Source organism: Artibeus jamaicensis, unplaced genomic scaffold, assembly GCF_021234435.1.
Source record: "Artibeus jamaicensis isolate MK-2021 breed Jamaican fruit bat unplaced genomic scaffold, CSHL_Jam_final contig_3126, whole genome shotgun sequence".
In the NCBI taxonomy this organism is placed as follows: Eukaryota; Metazoa; Chordata; class Mammalia; order Chiroptera; family Phyllostomidae; genus Artibeus; species Artibeus jamaicensis.
In genome coordinates, this window is record NW_026521723.1 from 20,390,408 (window position 1) to 20,410,462 (window position 20,055).

At 42.7% G+C, this 20,055-nt stretch overlaps 1 protein-coding gene across 1 annotated transcript in view; it reads right to left on the reverse strand.

Moving 5' to 3' along the window:
• HACD2 (3-hydroxyacyl-CoA dehydratase 2) overlaps positions 1-20,055 on the reverse strand; it is a 98,037-nt gene that overhangs the window by 10,166 nt on the left and 67,816 nt on the right. The window contains exon 5 of the mRNA XM_037132286.2: positions 3,114-3,235. Within this exon, the coding sequence (XP_036988181.1) occupies positions 3,114-3,235 (122 nt within the window). The remainder of the gene's footprint in view (positions 1-3,113; positions 3,236-20,055) is intronic.

Consider the following 20,055-nt stretch of genomic DNA (forward strand, 5'->3'; position numbering starts at 1 on the left):
ACTAAGGTGACGCCAAATATTGGCGAGGTAGAGGCACCGAGGCACGGTTTACACCGATGCTGCCTCTGGGGTGGTAGTGGAGACTGCGCTTGTGCAGAGAGGTGGTGGACGGTACTAGCGCATGCGTCTAGGAATCCCTAACGACGTACAGCAGTACGTCTGTAGTCAGAAGAGACTACAGCACGCTCAGTGTGTGTACCCTGCTACAATCATTCGGATGTCTGTACATGCCTATGGTGAAGCTAAAATGCTGTCCTGTATGCTAATTTAAAAAACATTAAAAATTCATAATAGCTTTTGGTCATTATATATTTTTTCAATAAAAAAAACCCTATAATTACTATCAAATGGAAGAATCCGCACAATTTCTTTCACTTTAAAAGAAATTCTTGCCTCGGCTGGTGTGGCTCAGTGGACTGAGTGCTGGCCTGCAAACCAAAGGGTCACTAGTTAGGGGCATGTGAGATGTGACTGGTCAATATATCTCTTGCACATTGGTGTTTCTCTCACTTTCTTTCTCCCTACCTTCCTTTCTTTCTAAAAGTAAATAAATCAGTTCTGACTGGTATAGCTCAGTGGATTGAGCATGGGCCTGCGAGCCACACGATTGCAGTTCGATTCCCAGTCAGGGCACATGCCTGGGTTGCAGGCCAGTTCCTGGCAGGGGACTCACCAGAGGCAACCACCCATGGATGTTTCTCTAATTCTCTCCTTCCCCTCCTCTCTAAAGATAAATAAATAAAATTTAAAAAAATTTCTTTATTTAAAAAAAAGTAAATAAATAAAAACTTAAAAAAAGAAAAGAAATTCTCTATGTTTCCAAAAGAATACAGAGAAAAGTTCATCTTATGGAATGAACTGGAAGTTATTTTGAAGTATAGGTATTGCTAAAAAACCATCAGCTCAGATTTTAAAAAGCCTTTGGCTGCAGCATTATTTATAATAGTCAAGATACGGAAACAATATAAGTGTGCACTGATAGGTAAATAGATAAAATTTTATATATGTCTATACAATAAAACATCACTCAGCCATTAGAAAATAAAAAAATCTTGCCATTTGTGGTGGGCGGCCCTAGAGGACATTACATGAAGCACGTGTCAGACAGAGGACAAGTACCAAGCGGTTTCGCTTGTATGTGGGATCCAAAGAGCAGAACAGATGAACACACACAGCAAAGCGAGACAGACTCACGGACGCAGAGAACACAATGATGGCTGCCAGAGGGGACAGGAGCAGGAGGGCCAGGTGAAAAAGGTCACATGTGCAGCCCAGGGAAGGTATTTGATGGTGTTGGAACAGGGCTGCACAGTGACAGGGGACAGATTCTATTGTGTTGGTCACTTTGTACGGTGTATAAATAGCTGGAGAAGTCTGTGGTACACCTGAAACGCATATGTAACCCAGGGTCCGGCACAAATAATGTGCCCCCCCTTCCTAGTGTCACACTCAAGCACACCATGTGACATTTTAGGTGACAGGTTCAAATTAAAACTATAAATTACTACACCCACATTATTACCCTGCCAACCACACTCGAGCAGGCCTTACTTCAGCTGGACCCTGTAGTGTATGTCAACTATACTTTAATAATAAAAATAAAACATCTTTGGCTGTTTGTGGCTAACAGTAAGCACTGGGCTTCCAAACCCCAGGTACGGGGACTGTGCTAAGAACTCTGTGACAGTGCAAGGAGACATGTTCCCTGTCACCAGCCTCAGCCACACTAAGGAGGAGGGTGAAGAGGAAGAACTTCCGACAGGCCACGGAAAACAAGGGACAAAAGAATCATTCTCCAAGAGTACAATCAAGGCTTGGTCAATAAAATTTCCCTATAGCTGGGATAGACAGTGTTCACAATGCCTGCCCAGGTTGGTTAGAAACTGCTGTGTTCCCCCTTCTTCCCTTTTCCTTAATAAAAATGTTTATTGCAAAAGAAGAAAGAAAGAAACAAAGGAAGAAAAGAGAGTCCATATGCTTGAAATGTTGCAAACAACTGGTCTGTCTCTAATTTAATCATCAAGCTTATAAATTGTATAGGAACCCTTCTTCCTTCTATGAAATGAGGCTTTTGGGCCCCAAGGATAATTTTGCTTCTTTTGCTTTTTCAATCCTTCCCTAGTCTTTTTCTTTTTAAAGATCTCATTTTAATTATTTTTAGACAGATGGGAAGGCAGGGAGAAAGAGTGGAAGAGAAACATCAGTGTGTGGTTGCCTTTCAAGTGCCCCCAACTGGGGACCTGGCCCACAACCCAAGCATGTGCTCGGACTGGGGATCAAATCGGTGACCCTTTGGTTTGCAGGCTGGTGCTCAATCAGCTGAGCTACATCAGCCAGGGGCTCCCCTTGTCTTTTTCAACTCAGAAGACTACTTATACCCTGGCTGGTGTGCCTCAGTGGACTGAGGGCTGGCCTGTGAACCAAGGGGTTGCTGGTTCCATTCCCAGTCACTGCACATGCCTGTGTTTCAGGCCAGGTCCACAGTGGGGGGTTCATGAGAGGCAACCACACATTGATGTTTCCCTCTCTTTCTTCCTCCCTTCCCCTCTCTAAAAATAAATAAATAAAAATTTAAAAAAAAAACTGCTTACAACTATCTGGTGGATTACTTCAGATAAAGAGATGAACTGTCAGCCTTTATTCAATTCACAATAAATATTACTATAAAAATAATCAAAGTAAATAAACTGATAATAAGCTAAATAGCCTTCTAATGTTTGCTATTAATTAGAAATTAATTTAAGTGTCATAACTTGTTGGCAAAATCAAGAATACGAGAATTGGACTTAGTTTAAAAAGCCATCATAATGGCAGAAGCTCATCAATAAAATCTGATACGGAAAAAAAGGTGATGTTACATCAAATCTCCACTGAGATTTGAATATAATGGAGAGAATTGATTCAATAAAAATAACAAGTATAAAGAAATTTAAACAATATTTCTATAATCAAAATTAAGTTGAGTTCCTTATCCTGATGAGAACTACAGAGAAGATATCTACCCGACCCCTATTATACGATTTTATTTTGAGGAACCTAAGAGGCAGTATCTAGACAACATTGCAGTGATGGATCATTTCAAAAGTCAGTCTTCACCCTCTGTACTTCTTTACCTGGCCCATTTGATGAGGTAAGGCAGATGGTTTAAGAGACTGAATGTATAAAAGGAGTAACGGATAATTTCTGTGATTGTCCAGGCAATAACAAACAGAAGGACACTGTCTTCACTCTGCACCTAAAGGAAAAGGAAAACAAAAGCAAATGCATAAAACATTTTAACAAAAAGCACTCGCAGGGTGCCGCCTGGAGGCCCCCTCCCTCCCCTGTCCAGTACGGAGCCGGGAGATTGGTGTGTGGGCGCGTCCCGGTCTCTGTCCTCAGCGGCCACAGCCCAGACACACAGGCTGCCACCTCGGCTGTGAGGCTGCCACACAAAGGGCCACATTCTGTGACGACGACCGTGGAGAGAGCCAAGTGGAAAGACCAAGTGAGGGGGGCCCAGCTCACCGATGCATGACAGGCGCAGGACTGGGGATTATGTGAGCTGTTAGCCACAAAAAGAAACTAACATGACGAGTGTCACTGGCCAGCCTCTCACGGAGACTGAATGTGAGTGGCGGTCAGTGGGAGCCAAGAGGGGTTAGAGCAGAATGACAGAAGGGCAATCTGGTGGAGAGCTTGGATGCACTAACCAGAATTTTAACTTGATGTGCAAGACAACTAGAAACCTGAGGAAATTTCAAGGAAGGGGCGTGTGATGATTAAAACACAATGGAAGATGAAGCCAGTTCTCGGGGCAGTTTAAAATTAAGCGGGGAAGAGCGAGAGACCATCTAAACGGCGAGGCTCATTTACTTTCTCCCTCAGTGACTTCTTCCCCCAGACGAACCCTGGTTTAACTCAAGAATTATAGAGGCTCCCATGCTGGTCACAACAAGTAGCTGAAGCCAGAAGAGCTTTGGAATTCCTGACCTCCTAGGAAATTGTTTTCATGCAGAAAAACAAATAAACTATTTTATTTTATTTTATTTTATTTTATTTATCTTTTTTAGAGGGGAAAGGAAGGAGAGAGGGAGAGAAACATCAATGTATGGTTGCCTTTCATGGGTCCCCTGCTGGGAACTGTCCTGCAGGGAACTAGCCTGCAACCCCGGTATGTGCCCTGACTGGGAATCGAACCGCGATTGTCTGGTTCACAGGCCCGCGCTCAATCCACTGAGCTATACCAGCCAGGGCTACAAATAAACTTTTAAAAGAGTCCCTTAGGTGTTTTTTTGTTTTTTATTTAATTTTTTTCTTTTTTAACATGTTTTTATTGATTATGCCATTACATTTGTTCTATTCCCCCCCTCCGTTCCCTTCCACCCTGGACACCCCTCCCCCACCATTCCCCTTTAGTTCATGTTATCAGGATCCTCACAGAACTGTTTGGTTTTAGTCACAAATTAGAGAAACATATGAAAGCTAAACTAATTGAAATTTTTTTTTATATTAAATTTTGAAATGTTTTTTTTAAAGAGATGTTCTTACCAGATGCCTCAGGCCGAGAATTTTGCATGAAAACCTATTACTGTGGTTTTAACTTTCAACACCTCTGTCAGACCCACCCCGGCACGGTCTACCATGGTCCTCGGTGCTTGAAGACCAGTGGTAAGAAACAACCTGGCACCGAAATGCACTGAAGTTTCCTTGCATCCAAAAAGGGCAGTCAGAGTTGGAGGTGACTGAGAAATTCCACTGAGTAAATGAAACACATTTTAATTACAAGATGGACCTTACGTCTTTGCTCCTAACATCTGGTACAACAGAGGTACAACTAACATTAACTCTCGCTTCCTTGTATTTGCAATGTTAATGGTTTTTAGCACTTACATGCTTCCTTAAAAAGTGAACATAGAGTGATCCACCTACACAGTGAAATAAGTAGTCATTTACATACCTATTAACTACATAGTTCTGACAAAGAATTTCATAAATGTAGAGTGACTGTTCTCTAAAAACAGTAAGAATTGTACAGTGTCAAGAGCAAGCATACTTTGTGTTTTCCTGGTGCTCTCATGTTAGCCAAAGTAAAGGGAAAGCTAATGCCTCTAAAGCGTCCCTGTATCAGTTTTCAGTATGTCCCCAAACCCTTGCTTAACAACCATCTATACTAAAGTATAGTTTCAAAGCACACTTTGCTTTTTTGATGTACATTGCAATCGTCCTCCTCTTAAGTAGACATGTTTTTATAGCTATGGGCTGAGGCCTTGCTTAAGGATCTTCAGATTATAATATTTTGCACTATAAATGTCTTGAAAGCTGGGAGCATGTTTTATTCATCTTTTGATTCCCAAAAGCATTTTGTGCTTTTCACAAGTAGGAGCTCATAAACATTTGTGAATTCAATCCTATTCCCTGCTTTTTGATACTTGATAGCAGTTCCTGTGTAGTCTTAGTGGCCTTCAAGGAGACAGGTACCAAACAAACACCCCAAACCTCCCACTCCGATCCAGCCTGGAGGTGATCTGATTGACCCCCCCTCCACCCCTGTTAGTTTTAAACTAAAATAATTTTAACAAACCCAGACCCAGGATAGGTGTGAAGCAGTCTGCTCCCACAGGCCAGCTGCAAAGACCACGTCATAATTTTAAATAGACTGAGGATGGGGGAAATGACCATTTTGTACACATGGTATCTTCAGATCAATGGCAAGTGGAACACATTAAGAAGGACTCGGGTAAAGTCAGACATCAAGCTTATCTGATTTGCAGATAATCACCCATTAATACAAAACAGGGGCAGAATATAATGAGTTAAAACAGTAAAATCAATGAGACCCAAACACATATTTGTACACCGACATTAGTAGCAGCATTATTCACAACAGCCAAAGGGTGGAAACAACACTTATGTGCATCAACAGTTGAAGTAATAAACAAAATATGGTATATACAGACAATGGAATATAATTCATCCCTAAAAAGTAAGGTAATTCTAATGCTAGGGCATGGAAGAACTTTGAACATATTAAGTAAAATAAGCCATTCACAAAAGGACAATACAGTACCACTCCACTCATGCGGTACTCAAATTCAGGGAGACAGTCGGGGCAGAAGGTTGCCAAGGGCTGGGGTGGGAGGGAGTAGGGAGCGATCGTTCCAAGAACATGGAGTTTCATGTGGGAAGATGAAAAAAGTTCTGGGGACGCTCGGTGGTGATGGCTACAGAAGAGCAGAATGTACTTAACGCAACCGAACCACGGATTTAAAAATGGCTAAGATGTAAATTTTATGTTAGGTATATTTTACCACAATAAAAAAATTAAAAAACCCAGCAAGATCAAATCTAACAAGGCTAAATGTAAAACAGCATGATTCAGCAACAACACAGTGACTGCAGTACAACTTAAGAACGTAAGAAATGCGGAGTTTCTGGTGAACCATAAGCTTCATATGTGCCACGGGGATGTAGGTGGCTGTTCAAATCATCCAAGCAAGCAACCAACCAATATTTGGCTACGCTAAGAATCTCATCCCAATTACTCCCTCCTAAATAGATGAGACCCCATCTAATCTATTTAGAATGAGGTCAGAGTTGTTACAAGAATCCTGAGCTAGTAGAGCGTTAACTATAAAACACAAAAAAGGAAATCATGTACGATAAGCATAAGGACATGAGACTAACGGAAAAAGTAACAGGGAGTAAAATGCCTGGTTCAAAGTAAGAAAGACTATGGAGCAAACCAGCTGACGAACAAACAGGCTGCCTCATGAGGCCGTGTGCTCCCAGGCACTGAACATATGCAACTGAGACCGCTCAGGAGGAGCGGTGCTGGGCGGTGGCGGGTGAGGCTTCGGCTGCTGTTCTTGCGAAAGGGGTGCACATATGGAACCGGTATCAAACTGGCTCTCACTCACTTCCTTACGTGAGCTGGAGTTCTTTCAGTTGGAAAGAAAAATGGGTAGACACTTTAATAGTCCTTATAAATAATTTTCCTTTATCAAAGTAGGCAGGAGAGGAAAGGATAAACAGAAGGAGTCCCTGCACCCCCTCCACTTCAACAGTGAGCTCTCCGGGGTCCGGGCCTCATCTCAGAGGCTTCCTCAGCCCTCAGCCCAGGTCTGGACTCGAGGAATGTACTGCGTCAATGCCCCTTCACTTGAGTAATTCCCCTCCTCCCCTCCCTTCCCCTTTCCTTTTCTCTCTCTGAAAGCAGGTGTTGGGGACATTTTCTAACAAGCAGGGAGCACCCTTTCTATCAAGAGTTACTGACACGGAGAAAAGAATAGACAGGTAGCCTCGCTGAAGAGAAAACAAAGCCAGTTTAGTTTTGCAGAGGTTTTTTGAGGGGCAGAGGACTAAAATTATAAAAACTTCAACTCAGCTGCTTTTTAAATTAAGAACAAGAAACATGTAATTTTATTAATTTTCAAGAATAAGAGGTTTATTATGTCCACACAAAGATTTGCCCTCAGATGTTCAAAGCAACGTTACCTATAACAGCCAAAAGATAAAATGACCCAAATGTCCAGCAACTGGTGAATGGATATGCAAAATGGGATACACATCCATACAACAGAATATGACAGAATGAACCAGCAACACAAAGGAAATACTAGCACGTGCTGTACATGGGTGGACCTCAGAAACAGTACACTGAGTGAAAAAAGCCAAATGCAAAAGATCACTGTTTGTATGACTTCATGTATATAAAATATCTAGAAAAGACAAATCTAGGGGCTTAACAGATGCAAGTTGCCTGGGGCTGGGAGTAGGAATGGGAATGACTTTTGAAGGGCATGAGGGATCATAGTGTGGTGACGGGAATATTCTAAAACGATTATGGTGATGGTTATAAACTTGGAAAATTTACGAAAAGCCATTAAACTGAATGCTTATGATGGGTGAATTTTACAGTATATAAATTCTACCTCCAATAAGTTGTTAAATGTACATTGGTGCCTTTTAAAGGAAAAGGGTGGAAAGGATTTAGCAGGTTTACAAAGGAAAAGAGGGAAATGAAAGGGCAGGTTTAGGCTAGGTTGCCAAAAGTGTTTGGGAGAAGCCATATTTGGAAGATGAGCATTCATGACTGTGGTGCAAACGGAGCCGTGGGCAGGGCAGCCCTGCCCGGCAGGAAGTCCTCCTCTCCTGGTACGGTAAAGCCAGCAGGTCTCTGCCCCTGCTCTCCAGCAAGGGAGGAGGTGCTGGGTGCGCGTGGCTTGCATAATTTAGCCAAGGGAGTTTACATAAAAATTCATGCAGGAGAAACAAACAAGTGTGAGAGAAAAACCTTTGCACACAAATAGCATCATATGTTTGACTTCAAAAGGCTCAGGGAGTGTCAGTACATGAAAAGCTGTCATTTTTATTACACTCAAAGAAAAACAGATGGTGCCACCTAAGAAAATCACCATTGTAGAAACTATTCTTCTTAGCATTTGGAACCTGCTGCTTATCACTCTGGTTATTGCAAAAAAAAAAAAAAATCCCCTGATCATGTTTTATGTGTGTTTTTTCCTCTTCTTCTTTTAAAAAAAATTATTTATTTTTAGAGAGAGGGGAATGAAGGAGAACGAGAGGGAGAGAAACATCAATGTGTGGTTGCCTCTCATGTCCCCTACTGGGGAACTGGCCTGCAACCCAGGCATGTGCCCTGACTGGGAATCGAACCAGTGACCCTTTGCTTCACAGTCCCGTGCTTAATCCACTGAGCTACACCAGCCAGGGCTCCTCTTCTTTTTAAAAAAATTATTTAAAAGAAATCTTCACCTGAGGACATGCTTATTTATTTTAGCAACAGAAGGGTGAGAGAGAGAGAGAGAGAGAGAAACATTGATTGGATGCCTCCTGTATAAGAACCCTGGCTGGGGACTGAACCTGCAACTTAGGTGTGTGGCCTGACCAGGAACTGAACTTGCAAACTTTCGTGTACAGGATGACGCTACAACCAACTGGACCACCCAGCCAGGGCTTCTTCCCTCTTCTTAATAACTCTTTCATTGGTGAAGCAAAGGAATTTTGGCAAAATCAAAGAAGCAAGTACCAGAGTCTGTTCTTGGCAAAACTGTGAAGGGAATGTTCACCTTAGTCTGTTCTGGCTGCCACAACAACACAGACTGGGTGGCTTAGACAACAGAAACGTATTTTCTTCGTTTCAGAGGCTGAAGTCCAAGATCAGGGTGCCAGTGCGCTTGGTTCCCGGTGCGGCCCCTCTTCCTGACTGGCAGCGGGCTGCCTTATCACTATGATCTCCCGTGGCCGGGAGGAAGAGAGGAAGCTCGCTAAGGTCTCTCCTGTAAGGGCACTAGTGCCCACAGCCTCATCTAAGCCTAACCACCTCCCACTCTGGCCAGTGTGGCTCAGTGTTGGAGCATCTCCTGGGAGACTGAAAGGTCGAGGGTTCCATCCCTAGTCAGGGCACATGCCCTCCCTTCCCCCCTCTAAAATCAATCAATAAAAAAAAAAAAGAAAAGTATAAACTTAATCACCTCCCAAAGGCCCGTCTCCAAATACTATCACATTGGGGCCCAGGGCTTCCATGCATGAACTTAAGGGAACACAATTCAGTCCATGGCAATGTTTGAGACCAGGTGTCAGCAAACTTTTCCCAAAAAGGCCAAAAGAGCACACATTTTAGGCTATGTGTCTTATGTAGTCTTGTCACATATTCTTCTTTGTTGTTTTCACACCCTTTAAAGATGTAAAACCATTCAACAGTACAGGCTAGCTTGGACTCACAGGCCAACCCTGTTCTAGATCCGTCCGACCGGCCAGCTTTCCCCTCCTGTTCACTCCTGCACACGCCGTTCTCCAGGCTTCCTTTCCGGCGGCCGTGTGCTGTGCTGCTGGGGTGGAGGGTGGGTGCTGGCTGCGGGGAGAGCAGTGTGCCTATCGCCAATAGACACCGGCCACAGGAAGTTCTCCTGTGAGAACACGGATAGGCGAGTTTCCATGTTATGTGACCTTAACATCTTAGCAATCTTTTTGTTTATGATAAAATATACGTAACATAAAATTTATCACTTAATCATTTTTAAGTGTATAAATACGTGGCATTAAGTACATTCACCATGATATATAACCATGACATCCCTCTCCATTTTGACAACTTTTTCATCATCCTAAACAAAATGCACCCATTAAATACCATGGGTGCTATTTAGAGGGGTATAGAGGGGCTTCTCCCTCCCTCTAGCCTCTGATATCTACTACTCTAGTCTCAGTCTTTAAGAACCTGCTTATTCTAGGTGTATCTCATTTAAGTGCAATCATACAATATGTGTGTTTCTGTGTCTGGTTTACTTCATTTAGCATAATGCTTTCAAGGTTCACCCATGCTGTAGGCTGTACCAGAATTTCCTTTCTTTTTAAGGCTGAATAATAGTATCCCATTGTATGTAGGTACCACATTTTGTTTGTGGTATCCACAAAATATCTCACGGGTGTTTGGGCTGCTTCCCCCTTTCGGCTGGTATGAACGGTGCTGCTATGAACATGGGTGCACAGGTATCTGTTCTATACCTGTGTTCAGTTCTTTTGGTGCACACCATGAGTGGAATTCCTAGGTTGTATGGTGATTCTATGTTTAAGTTTTTGAGCAACTGCCACACTGTTTTCCCCAGTGGCTGCACCATCTTCCATTCCTGCCAACAGTAACGAGGGCTTCAGTCTCTTCACACCCTCACTACAACTCATTTCACTTTTGGCTGGATGGCAGCCCTCTTATGAGTGCAAAGTGGTGCTGCGGTTTGGATACACGCTTCCCTAGTGGTTAGTGATGTCGAGCATATTTCCATGTTCTGACTGGTCATCTGTATATCTTTTTTTGAGAAATGTCCATGCAAGTCCTTTGCCTATTTTTAATCATTTTTTAAAAAAATCTCTTTTTAGTAATTATGGTGACAACAGCAGTAAAAATAATGATACCCAATAGTAACTGAACTCTTACTGTATGCCAAGGACTTTATTTGCTTCAGTGAACTCACACTTACAGATGAGAAAAGAGACCTTATGGAAGTTTGAACTGAGGTTGTGCCCTGACACTGAGTAGTTTTAATTTTTCTTCTTGGTCTTGAGGTCTTAAACACACATGTGTACACATGCACCCCCACCTCCCCACTGTTATGGAAAGAGCACGTCTCTTGTGAAATCAAGAAACCTTTGAATACAAGTGTCTGGAGAACAGATGAGGTAAATGTGGTCATTTTCTGGTATCAGGAAAGACATTAGTTCTTCAAAAAATGTGACCCGCTGCTGAAGAGGGATCACTGGATAGAACTGGGGATGCCAGGAAGACTGAGTAAAACTCGCTTGCTGAAAAGGACTGAGGAAAGTATAAAAATTACATCCAGGTCATTGCTGTCCAGAGGCACATTTAATATGTCCATGAAATGACTTTTAGTTGTTAACTGACTGACCCAAGATAGAATCCAACATAAGAACTCGGTACAAGTGCCAATAAATTCCCTAAAGTTAGTGTAAATCTTTTTTCTTGAGCCCTGCTTTGCCAATAATCTTCACTGTTTTTTTTCTTTTAAGCCCTGTTTTATTTATATCATGGGTTTAACTTAATGTCAAGACCCCTAAAAATCTATCTCAAAGTTTGTTTCCATTTTCTATCTCTGCTATGCAGAACCTAAAATACAAAAGAAATGATATCAAACTATACTTACAAGGCCACTGTCATCAAAACAGTCTGGTACTGGAGTAAGAACAGATAGATACATAGAGCAATGGAACAGAACAGATATCCCAGAAATAGACTCATGTCTTTATGGTCAATTAATATTTGACAAAGGGGCCAGGAGCACACAGTGGAGTAAAAACAGCCTCTTCAACAAATGGCTCTGGGAGAACTGGACTGATATATGTAAAAATGAAATTAGACCAGCATCTTATACCATATACCACAATAAACTCAAAGTGAATAAAAGACTTAAATATAAGTTGGGACACCATAAAAGTCCTAGAGGAAAAACAAGCAGTAAAATTTCAGATATCCCATATAGCAATATTTTTGCTGATATATCTCCCAGGGCAAGGGAAATAAAGGAAAAATAAACAAAAATGGGACTACATCAAATTAAAAGGCTTCTGCGTAGCTAAAGAAAACATCAGCAAAATAAAAAGGGAACCAACCTTATGGCAGAACATATTTGCCAGTGACACCTTGGACAGGGTTTTGATCTCCAAAATATATAAAGAACTCAAATGACTCAACACCAGGAAGACAAACAATCCAATTAAAAAATGAACCTGAATAGACCCTTCTCCAAGGAGGACATACAGATGACCCATAGATATAAAAAACTACTTAGAATCACTAGTCATCAGAGAGATACAAATTAAAACCACAATAAGATATCACCTCGTCCCTCTCAGAAGGGCCATCACTAATAAATCCACAAATAACAAGTGCTGGTGAAAATGTGGAGAAAAGGGAACCCTAGTACACTGTTGGTGGGAATGCAGACTGGTGCAGCGACTGTGGAAAACAGTATGGAATTTCCTCAAAAAATTAAAAATAGAACTGCCTTATGACTCAGGAACTCCACTGCTGGGAATATCCCCTAAGAATCCTGAAACACTAATTCAAAAGAGCTTATGCTCCCCTGTGTTCCTAGCAGTGCTATTTACAATAGACAGTGTTGGAAACAGCCTAAGTACCCACCAATAGATGAATGGATTAAAAAACTGTGGTACATTTACATAATGTGATACCACACGGCAGGAAAAAAAGAAGGAACTCCTACCCTTTGCAACAGCATGGATAAAACTGGAGAGCATTATGTTAGGAGAAATCAGCCAGTTGTTGAAAGACAAATACCATATGATCTCACTTACAAGAGGAATCTAATGAACAAAATAAACTAACAAGCAACATAGAACCACAGGCATGGAACCGTGGAACAGACTGAAAGTGACTGGGGGGAAGGTACTAGACAAAGGACATGTATGAATGACCTATGAACACAGACAATGGTGTGGGGATGGGCTGTGGGAGTGGGAGGTGGGCTGGATAGAGGAGGGAAAGGGGGGGAAATTGGGACAACCGTAATAGAAAAAGTATTTAAAAAATAAAGGAAAAAAAAGAAAGAATACCTTCTAAGGCAAGCCTCTGGTTTTTCAGGGAAGCGATCATCCCAAACGTCTCAAATACGTCTTCGGGTGGGTGTTAAGATTCTCCGAAGGGCCTCTTTCCCTTCCCCTCATGGAGCAGCTAGCATGGCGGCTGGAAGCTCAAGGTAATGAGGAAGGTTGGGGAGCACGTGGGCTGTGGGCCTGCAGGCCAAAGACGTGGGGATGTGTGGGAGGCCTAGGGGGCTTCGCTCAGGTGAGAACCAGAGACCTAGCAACTGAGGATGAGGAGGTGAGTACACAGAGGTGATGGGTAGAAGGGATGACTGGTGTGGTGGGGAAATCAGTTATGTGGAGGAAATACGTAAATGAACAAATAAACCAATATATAGTTAAGAAATGGACTTCCCACTGTTGGAGAAGATCTCTACAAAATGGACCGGAGAATGCCGAGGTGCTGGATGGTATAAACTCAAGATTATTTATATACACACAGGTCTATGAATACTTTTAGATGTAATGTGTATGAGTACATATGCATGTATAATATGTGTGTATATATGTACATACGTACATATATGTATATCCTAGCTTTCTCCATTGAGAGAACAAGCAATAATATTTCAGTAGCAAGGAGCACCTCAACTGCGCAGACATTGGTTCCTAGATACCGTCCTCAACTGAGATGAACCAGGCTCCTCGGAGAAATGGCTGACTCCAGGGCTGGGCCAGGGGAAGTACAAGATGAGGCTAGAAATCTTTTTTTGTCAGAAAGTAAGCAAATGCTCAGCAAATGATGGAGACAAGTCAAAAGGACAAGGAGAAAGGCCTCCACCGGCCAAATCACAAACAATTTTCGCATCAAAGTAAATGACAACCCGCTAGATTATATAAAAATTAATGAGTCCAAGTTGATGTAAATAAAATAAACGAGTGGGGAAAGGGAAAGCTATTCTTTATAGCAGGACACCAGCTGACACATGTACAAGACACGGCGGAAATAGAGAATCGCCATGTGGTAACCATCAGAGGTGGCTGACACAGGCAGGAGTCATTCCCACAAAATACAAATCAACAGAAGGAGGAAAACGGTGACTTAGGGTGGAGAAAGCTGGGGGACACAACTCGGGGTGGGTGGCCGGGGCCAACATCACCAGGGGCCGGGGGGTGGTCATGGCACTGCCACCTCACACGCCGCCCTGAGAGGGCGTGATGCCATTCCCGTGGCATTCCTGTCCAGAGTGCGGGGCCGCACCCAGTTACAGGGGAACACTGGGCGGGTCTGGGTTGAGGACCACTCTACAGAAATTAAGGCCTTTGCTCTTTACAACTGTCAAGGACGTGAGAGACAGCAAGGCCTACAAAGCTCTTCCAGAAGGATGGGTCTATCACCCAGATGCGACACATCTGTGGCAGAAGCACCACTGCACCCAGTTGCTCCTTTCCCCTAGTGCTCACGTAATACCTGGAGTATAGAAGATACTAAATGAATAGTTGCTATTCTGGAAAGAAAAGACTGTTTGGCTAGTTGGTAAAACCCGAATGGGGACTGTTGTATCAATGTCGGCCTCCTGCCTGGAGCCGAGTGTCAGAAACACGTACGGCAGCATTCAGGGTGACAGGACATCAGGCACAGCTTGCTCTCAAGGTTCAGAACGAGACGAATGATAATGGGTGCATCACTGCAGAAGAGCAGGCCACAGGACAAATACAGTGACATGCCAACGGGGGGGACCTGAGTGATGGGAATACGAGAGTTTTTTGTACTGTTCTGGTGACTTTTCTGTCCATTTGAACTTATCTCAAAAAGCCATTTAGACACTAAGCACCCACTCTGTGGGCAAACACAGCCATCATCTTGCTTCTAGATGCACTGTTTTTGACATGAAGTCTCCGAATCTCTTGGAAGAACTGTGCTATATAACCTCAAAACAGACATTAGAGCATCCACAACAAAACACAGAAATAAGAGCACATGAAGACAGGGTAACTTGAGAAAGAGTAACAGATTTAATGCTGACCCTCGATTGGTACCAACATTACTATCATCTCAGTACACAGTACCCTGGGGGAAGGTCTATGAAACTGCTTTGAAGAGGGGTTAGCTCAGTTACAAGGCAAAATCAAATTTTTAATAAATGCTTTAGATTAGGGTAATAATGATTACGATAATAATAAATGCCCTTACTAGGGCTAATTATTCCTTAAGTATCGCAAAGGTAATTACGTATACATTTTCACCTGTTAACTGTAAAACTATTTTAATAAGTACAAAAAACATTCGTTTCTATGTGAAAAGTCATTATATCTGTTTTAAACCTTGGGATATAGAAAATTCAAAACACCCTAATTTGTCACTAACATATTTTGGGAAAGATTAGGTTACATCACAGCTAATATGTAGCTCCCATTGACTAAGCGCTAAGTGTCAGATACTGTTCTTAGTGCTTTATATGTATTAATTCATTGAGTCCCCAAGACCCCTCGGGAGGGGAAACTGGAACCATTCCTTCGGAACTGCCCCAGGCTAGTGAAGACCTTCAACTGGGGCAGATGAGGTGTGGCATGTGGTCCCCGCACCCTGTCCTTCCTCTGCCTTATCAGTTACCCCACCATATGGTATTACTGTCTGTCTGTTTTTGCTCCTGCACTATGCTGGAGCCCTGTGAGGGCAGCACCCATGAATTTCCTTTTTCATGTATCCTAGTGCTTAGCACAATACCCAGAGCATAGACGATACTGAACAGATATTTGCTGAATGAATGAGAATGAGCGAATGGACAGATGACCCATCTGCAGTCTGAGCCACGGCCTTGGGTGAGGAGGGCGGCTCCCCAGTGAGAGCGAGGCCGAGGCCCTCAGAGCTGATGCCCGTTGTGAATTCAGCTGAGGGCTTGGGCTGGAGAGCAGGACAATTCTGACCACAATCCTCACCCTTCCTATAATTTTATTAAGCTTTCTGAAGGAAAATGTAACTCATTTAATTCTCTTCTTAAGAGATTTCATCTTTGATAAGAAATTGAAATGTAACAAATATTGACACGTGGTGGTTTTTTAAAAAAGGATGTTTGGATCAGTATTAGTCTTTTCACATGACAATTCATGATTAATATTTATTAAAAGTCCATGACAGGGTACATGGAAAACAAACCAAAAAATACAATTCCTTTTTTTTATGGAAAACGTGAGTTACATATTTTTAAGGAGGGAAAAATATGCATCTGCATAGATTTTTAAAAAATCTACAATGACAAAGAAAACTGGCTTAAAAATTCTTTCTATTACAACACAATAACTGTGGACTATTTTTTTTTACCTAGTTAAATGTTTTGACCTACCAAAACAGCTCCTGGTCCTGAAATCAACTTTTCTGAACATGCAATGAGAAAACTGTATAAGCGTGCAATCCACAAACAATGCCCGATCAGTTCTGCATTTACAACCAAGTCAGACATGCAGATCCGAATGCTAAACTGTCCCCGTTAGTCCAGCTTTAAAGTATCCAGCCCATTTCCTGAAAAACAAGATATGTGGGTGGGAGGTTCCTCGACAAGTCTAGCCAGTCACTGCAGCTCATCTCTCCTCCAGTCAGGGAGACCTCCAGCCTGCACGTTCTGAGGCAACTTACTTTCTCTCTCTCTCAGCCTCCTCCACAGACTCAGCAAGGATAAGCGTGGCTGTTGCAGACTTAGGAAGACATATCAAGAGCTTAGCAAAGGGCTAGCCATTTAATAAATGGCAGTTATTCCATGACAAGAAAAATTCAACCCAACAAATATTTATTAAGTTCCTACTATGTATGCTAGGCAATGCTCTGACACAATACCAGCTGCTGGCTGTCTCTATGGCTTAAAAAGCAAGATAATGTTTTGTTTTGCTTTTTGTTGTTGAAGAGTCACCATCTCTCCTTCTTCTTGAAGGTTAATAATATACTTCTACCAACTTCAGGATGTCTATGCATCTCACCAGCTGCTAGCCTTTCCCAAAATTCTTCCTGAGTTCTGTTCGATCATCTCACTTTCAAAGAGCACGCTATTAACTGAAAAGTTTTCATGCAACTGTTTCCCTCAATGCAATTCAAGCATGGAGATCCCACCAGAATGAGATCATATTTAGTCCCAACCTTCATTATATTGTTTAATCCGGTCTAGGATCACAGGAACAGGTTACTGTGGCCCCAGGGGGAGGACTGGGCACACTCACTGCCCCCAAACCTCCAAATACAGTATCACAATATGCCCACCCAGCACGATAGGTCAATTGTGTGTCCAGAGGATGGGTCATGGTCACACATGTAACTGACATGTCAAAAGGACATGAAAATGGCCATGTATACGTGAAACCTCATGGTTCTTTCTGTTCTATTACGACAGGCTAATAATCGCAGAAATCTCAGTAGGACAGGACATAGAAACGAAAGCGATGCATACTGTCTCCTGGAGCAGAAGTATTAACGCCGTGGCCCATGGTCCTGGCCCACTGGGGTTCTCTTTGGGTATGTCCAGTGCTTTAAAAATATTTGGTCCCAATTTTAAAATTGGGAGAGTCCACATTTATGAAAAAAGTCTGAATTTCTGGATTTCTGCCTTTGCTTTAAAAAATTCAGACTGCATAACCCTGGGTGCATTTGGCACTCATTGGTTCTCACGCAATGGCACACGCACCCTCTGGTCACAGTTTCTCCCAAGCTTTTAAAGCCCATCTGTGTGACAGATGCCTGTTGCCAGGTTATGGCCTCTGCTATCAGTGGCAAAGTGCCACACAAATGTAACATCTGAAAAACTAAGGTTTGAAACTTATAAGATGTTATTTAAAAATTTGGTTAGTTGGATTAGTTTTTACATGTGAGGCTTTGAACATACTTTTCTTTGAGGTGATGGCCTCAACAAAAGATCGCTTAAACCTGACCCAGTGAGGCAGCACCAATGCTGAAGGCAAAAAAGGCACAATTTCCAGGTCTTTGGTTACTCTGGTAAAAATAAAGTAAAAGGGAAAAGGTGCCAAACTCATCCTGTTAAAAACAAACATTTATGGCAGCAATCTGAAGAGAACACAATCCTTTAATGCATCAAGCTTAACCGTTAGTTGTCCCCCCTCTGAAATGCAGAGCTCACTCTCAGCATGCGTCCACACGCGCACACCGAGTCACGTCTTACACGTTCCCGGACGGCACCAGGCTTCACTTCAGACTTGGAAAGGGTCCTCCTCTGGAAAATGCAGACACCTTAGTAACATACTTTACTTTATCCACCAGGCAGCACAACTCCTAATGAAACTTTCCGGACTACACCGGGCTTCTTCACATGGGTAAGTAAAAAAGGTTACTGAACCCTCTTCCTGGAAAAAACTGAAATATGCTTTATGTGCAGTGCACAAGAGCAGGGAGAACCTGACGATTTCTTCAGGATTCCCAAAGAGACCAGTTACCCGCTGCACTCACGGTGCAGACCAACTGTCAGGAAGGTGAATATGCTCGTACTCTTGTCCATTTATGTGTTTTTAATGAAGCTGTTTGATACTCCATATTCATGCTTAAAGTTGTATTTGAAAAGCTACAGTACATAACGAACCAGTCTGGCAAAGGAACAGGTAATTTAAGAGAGCTCCTTCTGCCATATATTGCAAGTTTTCAAGTGAATATTAATCAACGATTTAAAAATGCCACTCAGGGTACTGTGGGGCACAGGTGTTTAAAAACAGTTTACGGGTAACGATCTTTAACTTTCACTGACTTTGCTGACATACGTCATCTCGCCTGCACAGTGAAATGAGAACCTCTGAGCTCGTTAGGATAATAATGTTGGATATTCTTCTATGGTATCTTTTAACCGGGTAAGAGAGCAAAGGCCTGTGAAAGAGTTTTCAACAAGGGTAAACCTGGGGACGTGCCGCCATGGCGAGCTCGCTGCAGAGGCCGGGCTGTGGGCCTCTGAGGGGCCCCTGGGACGTGGTCTCAGCCTCACCAGCCTATCACCTGCCGCCCCTGCAAAAGACACTACCTACCACCCACACTGTTTCCCACACCTGAAATTAGGATTAAAAAAAAGATTTTATTTATTTATTTTTAGAGAGAGGGGAAGGGAGGGAGAAAGAGAGGGAGAGAAATATCAATGTGTGGTTGCCTCTCATGTGGCCCCCATTGGGGACCTGGCCCATAACCCAGGCATGTGCCCTGACTGGGAATTGAACCAGTGACCCTTTGGTTGGCAGCCCACGTTCAATCCACTGAGCCACAGCAGCTAGGGCTGAGATTAGGATTTGTATATCAATTTAATCTAGGGTACTAGATACACCCCCAGATTTAAAGAACACAGCATACCAAGCATACCAGACCTTTTCATTTCTTTCTTTCTTTTTTTAAAGATTTTATTCATTTTTAGACAGAAGGGAAGGGAGAGAGAAAGAAGGAGAGACACACTGACGCACGAGAGACCTGAGAGGAACATCTTGCCGCCCCCAACCAGGGACCTGGCCCCCATCCCAGGCGTGTGCCCTGACCAGAAACCGAACTGGCGACCTTTTGGTTCGAAGGTTGACACTCAATCCATTGAGCCACACCAGCCAGGGCTACCTTTTGATTTCTTAGAAAAATCATACAGTCATGTATATGTGAGATAAAACACATGAAACCTAATTGACTCAAATCAAGAGAATGGTAAATATCACACTAAATGCTACACATTGACAGCTGCACCGCCCAACAGGGTGACCTTCAGTCACATGATGCTATTTAAAATAAATGAAATGAAAATGCAGGTCCTCGTTCACACTGACCTCATTCCAGGGGTTCAACATGCATTCATGTACAGCAAGTAGTAGTACTGTGTTGAACAGCACTGAGGAGAACACTTCCACAACTGTGGGAAGTCCTACTGGACAGTGCTGAGAGAGGGAACACTAATTTAGAAAAATTTGTAAGGAACATGTTTCATCACTGCATTGCACCAAAAAGTTATTATTGTTTTGGCTTGAAATAAATGGCTTAAATAAGCA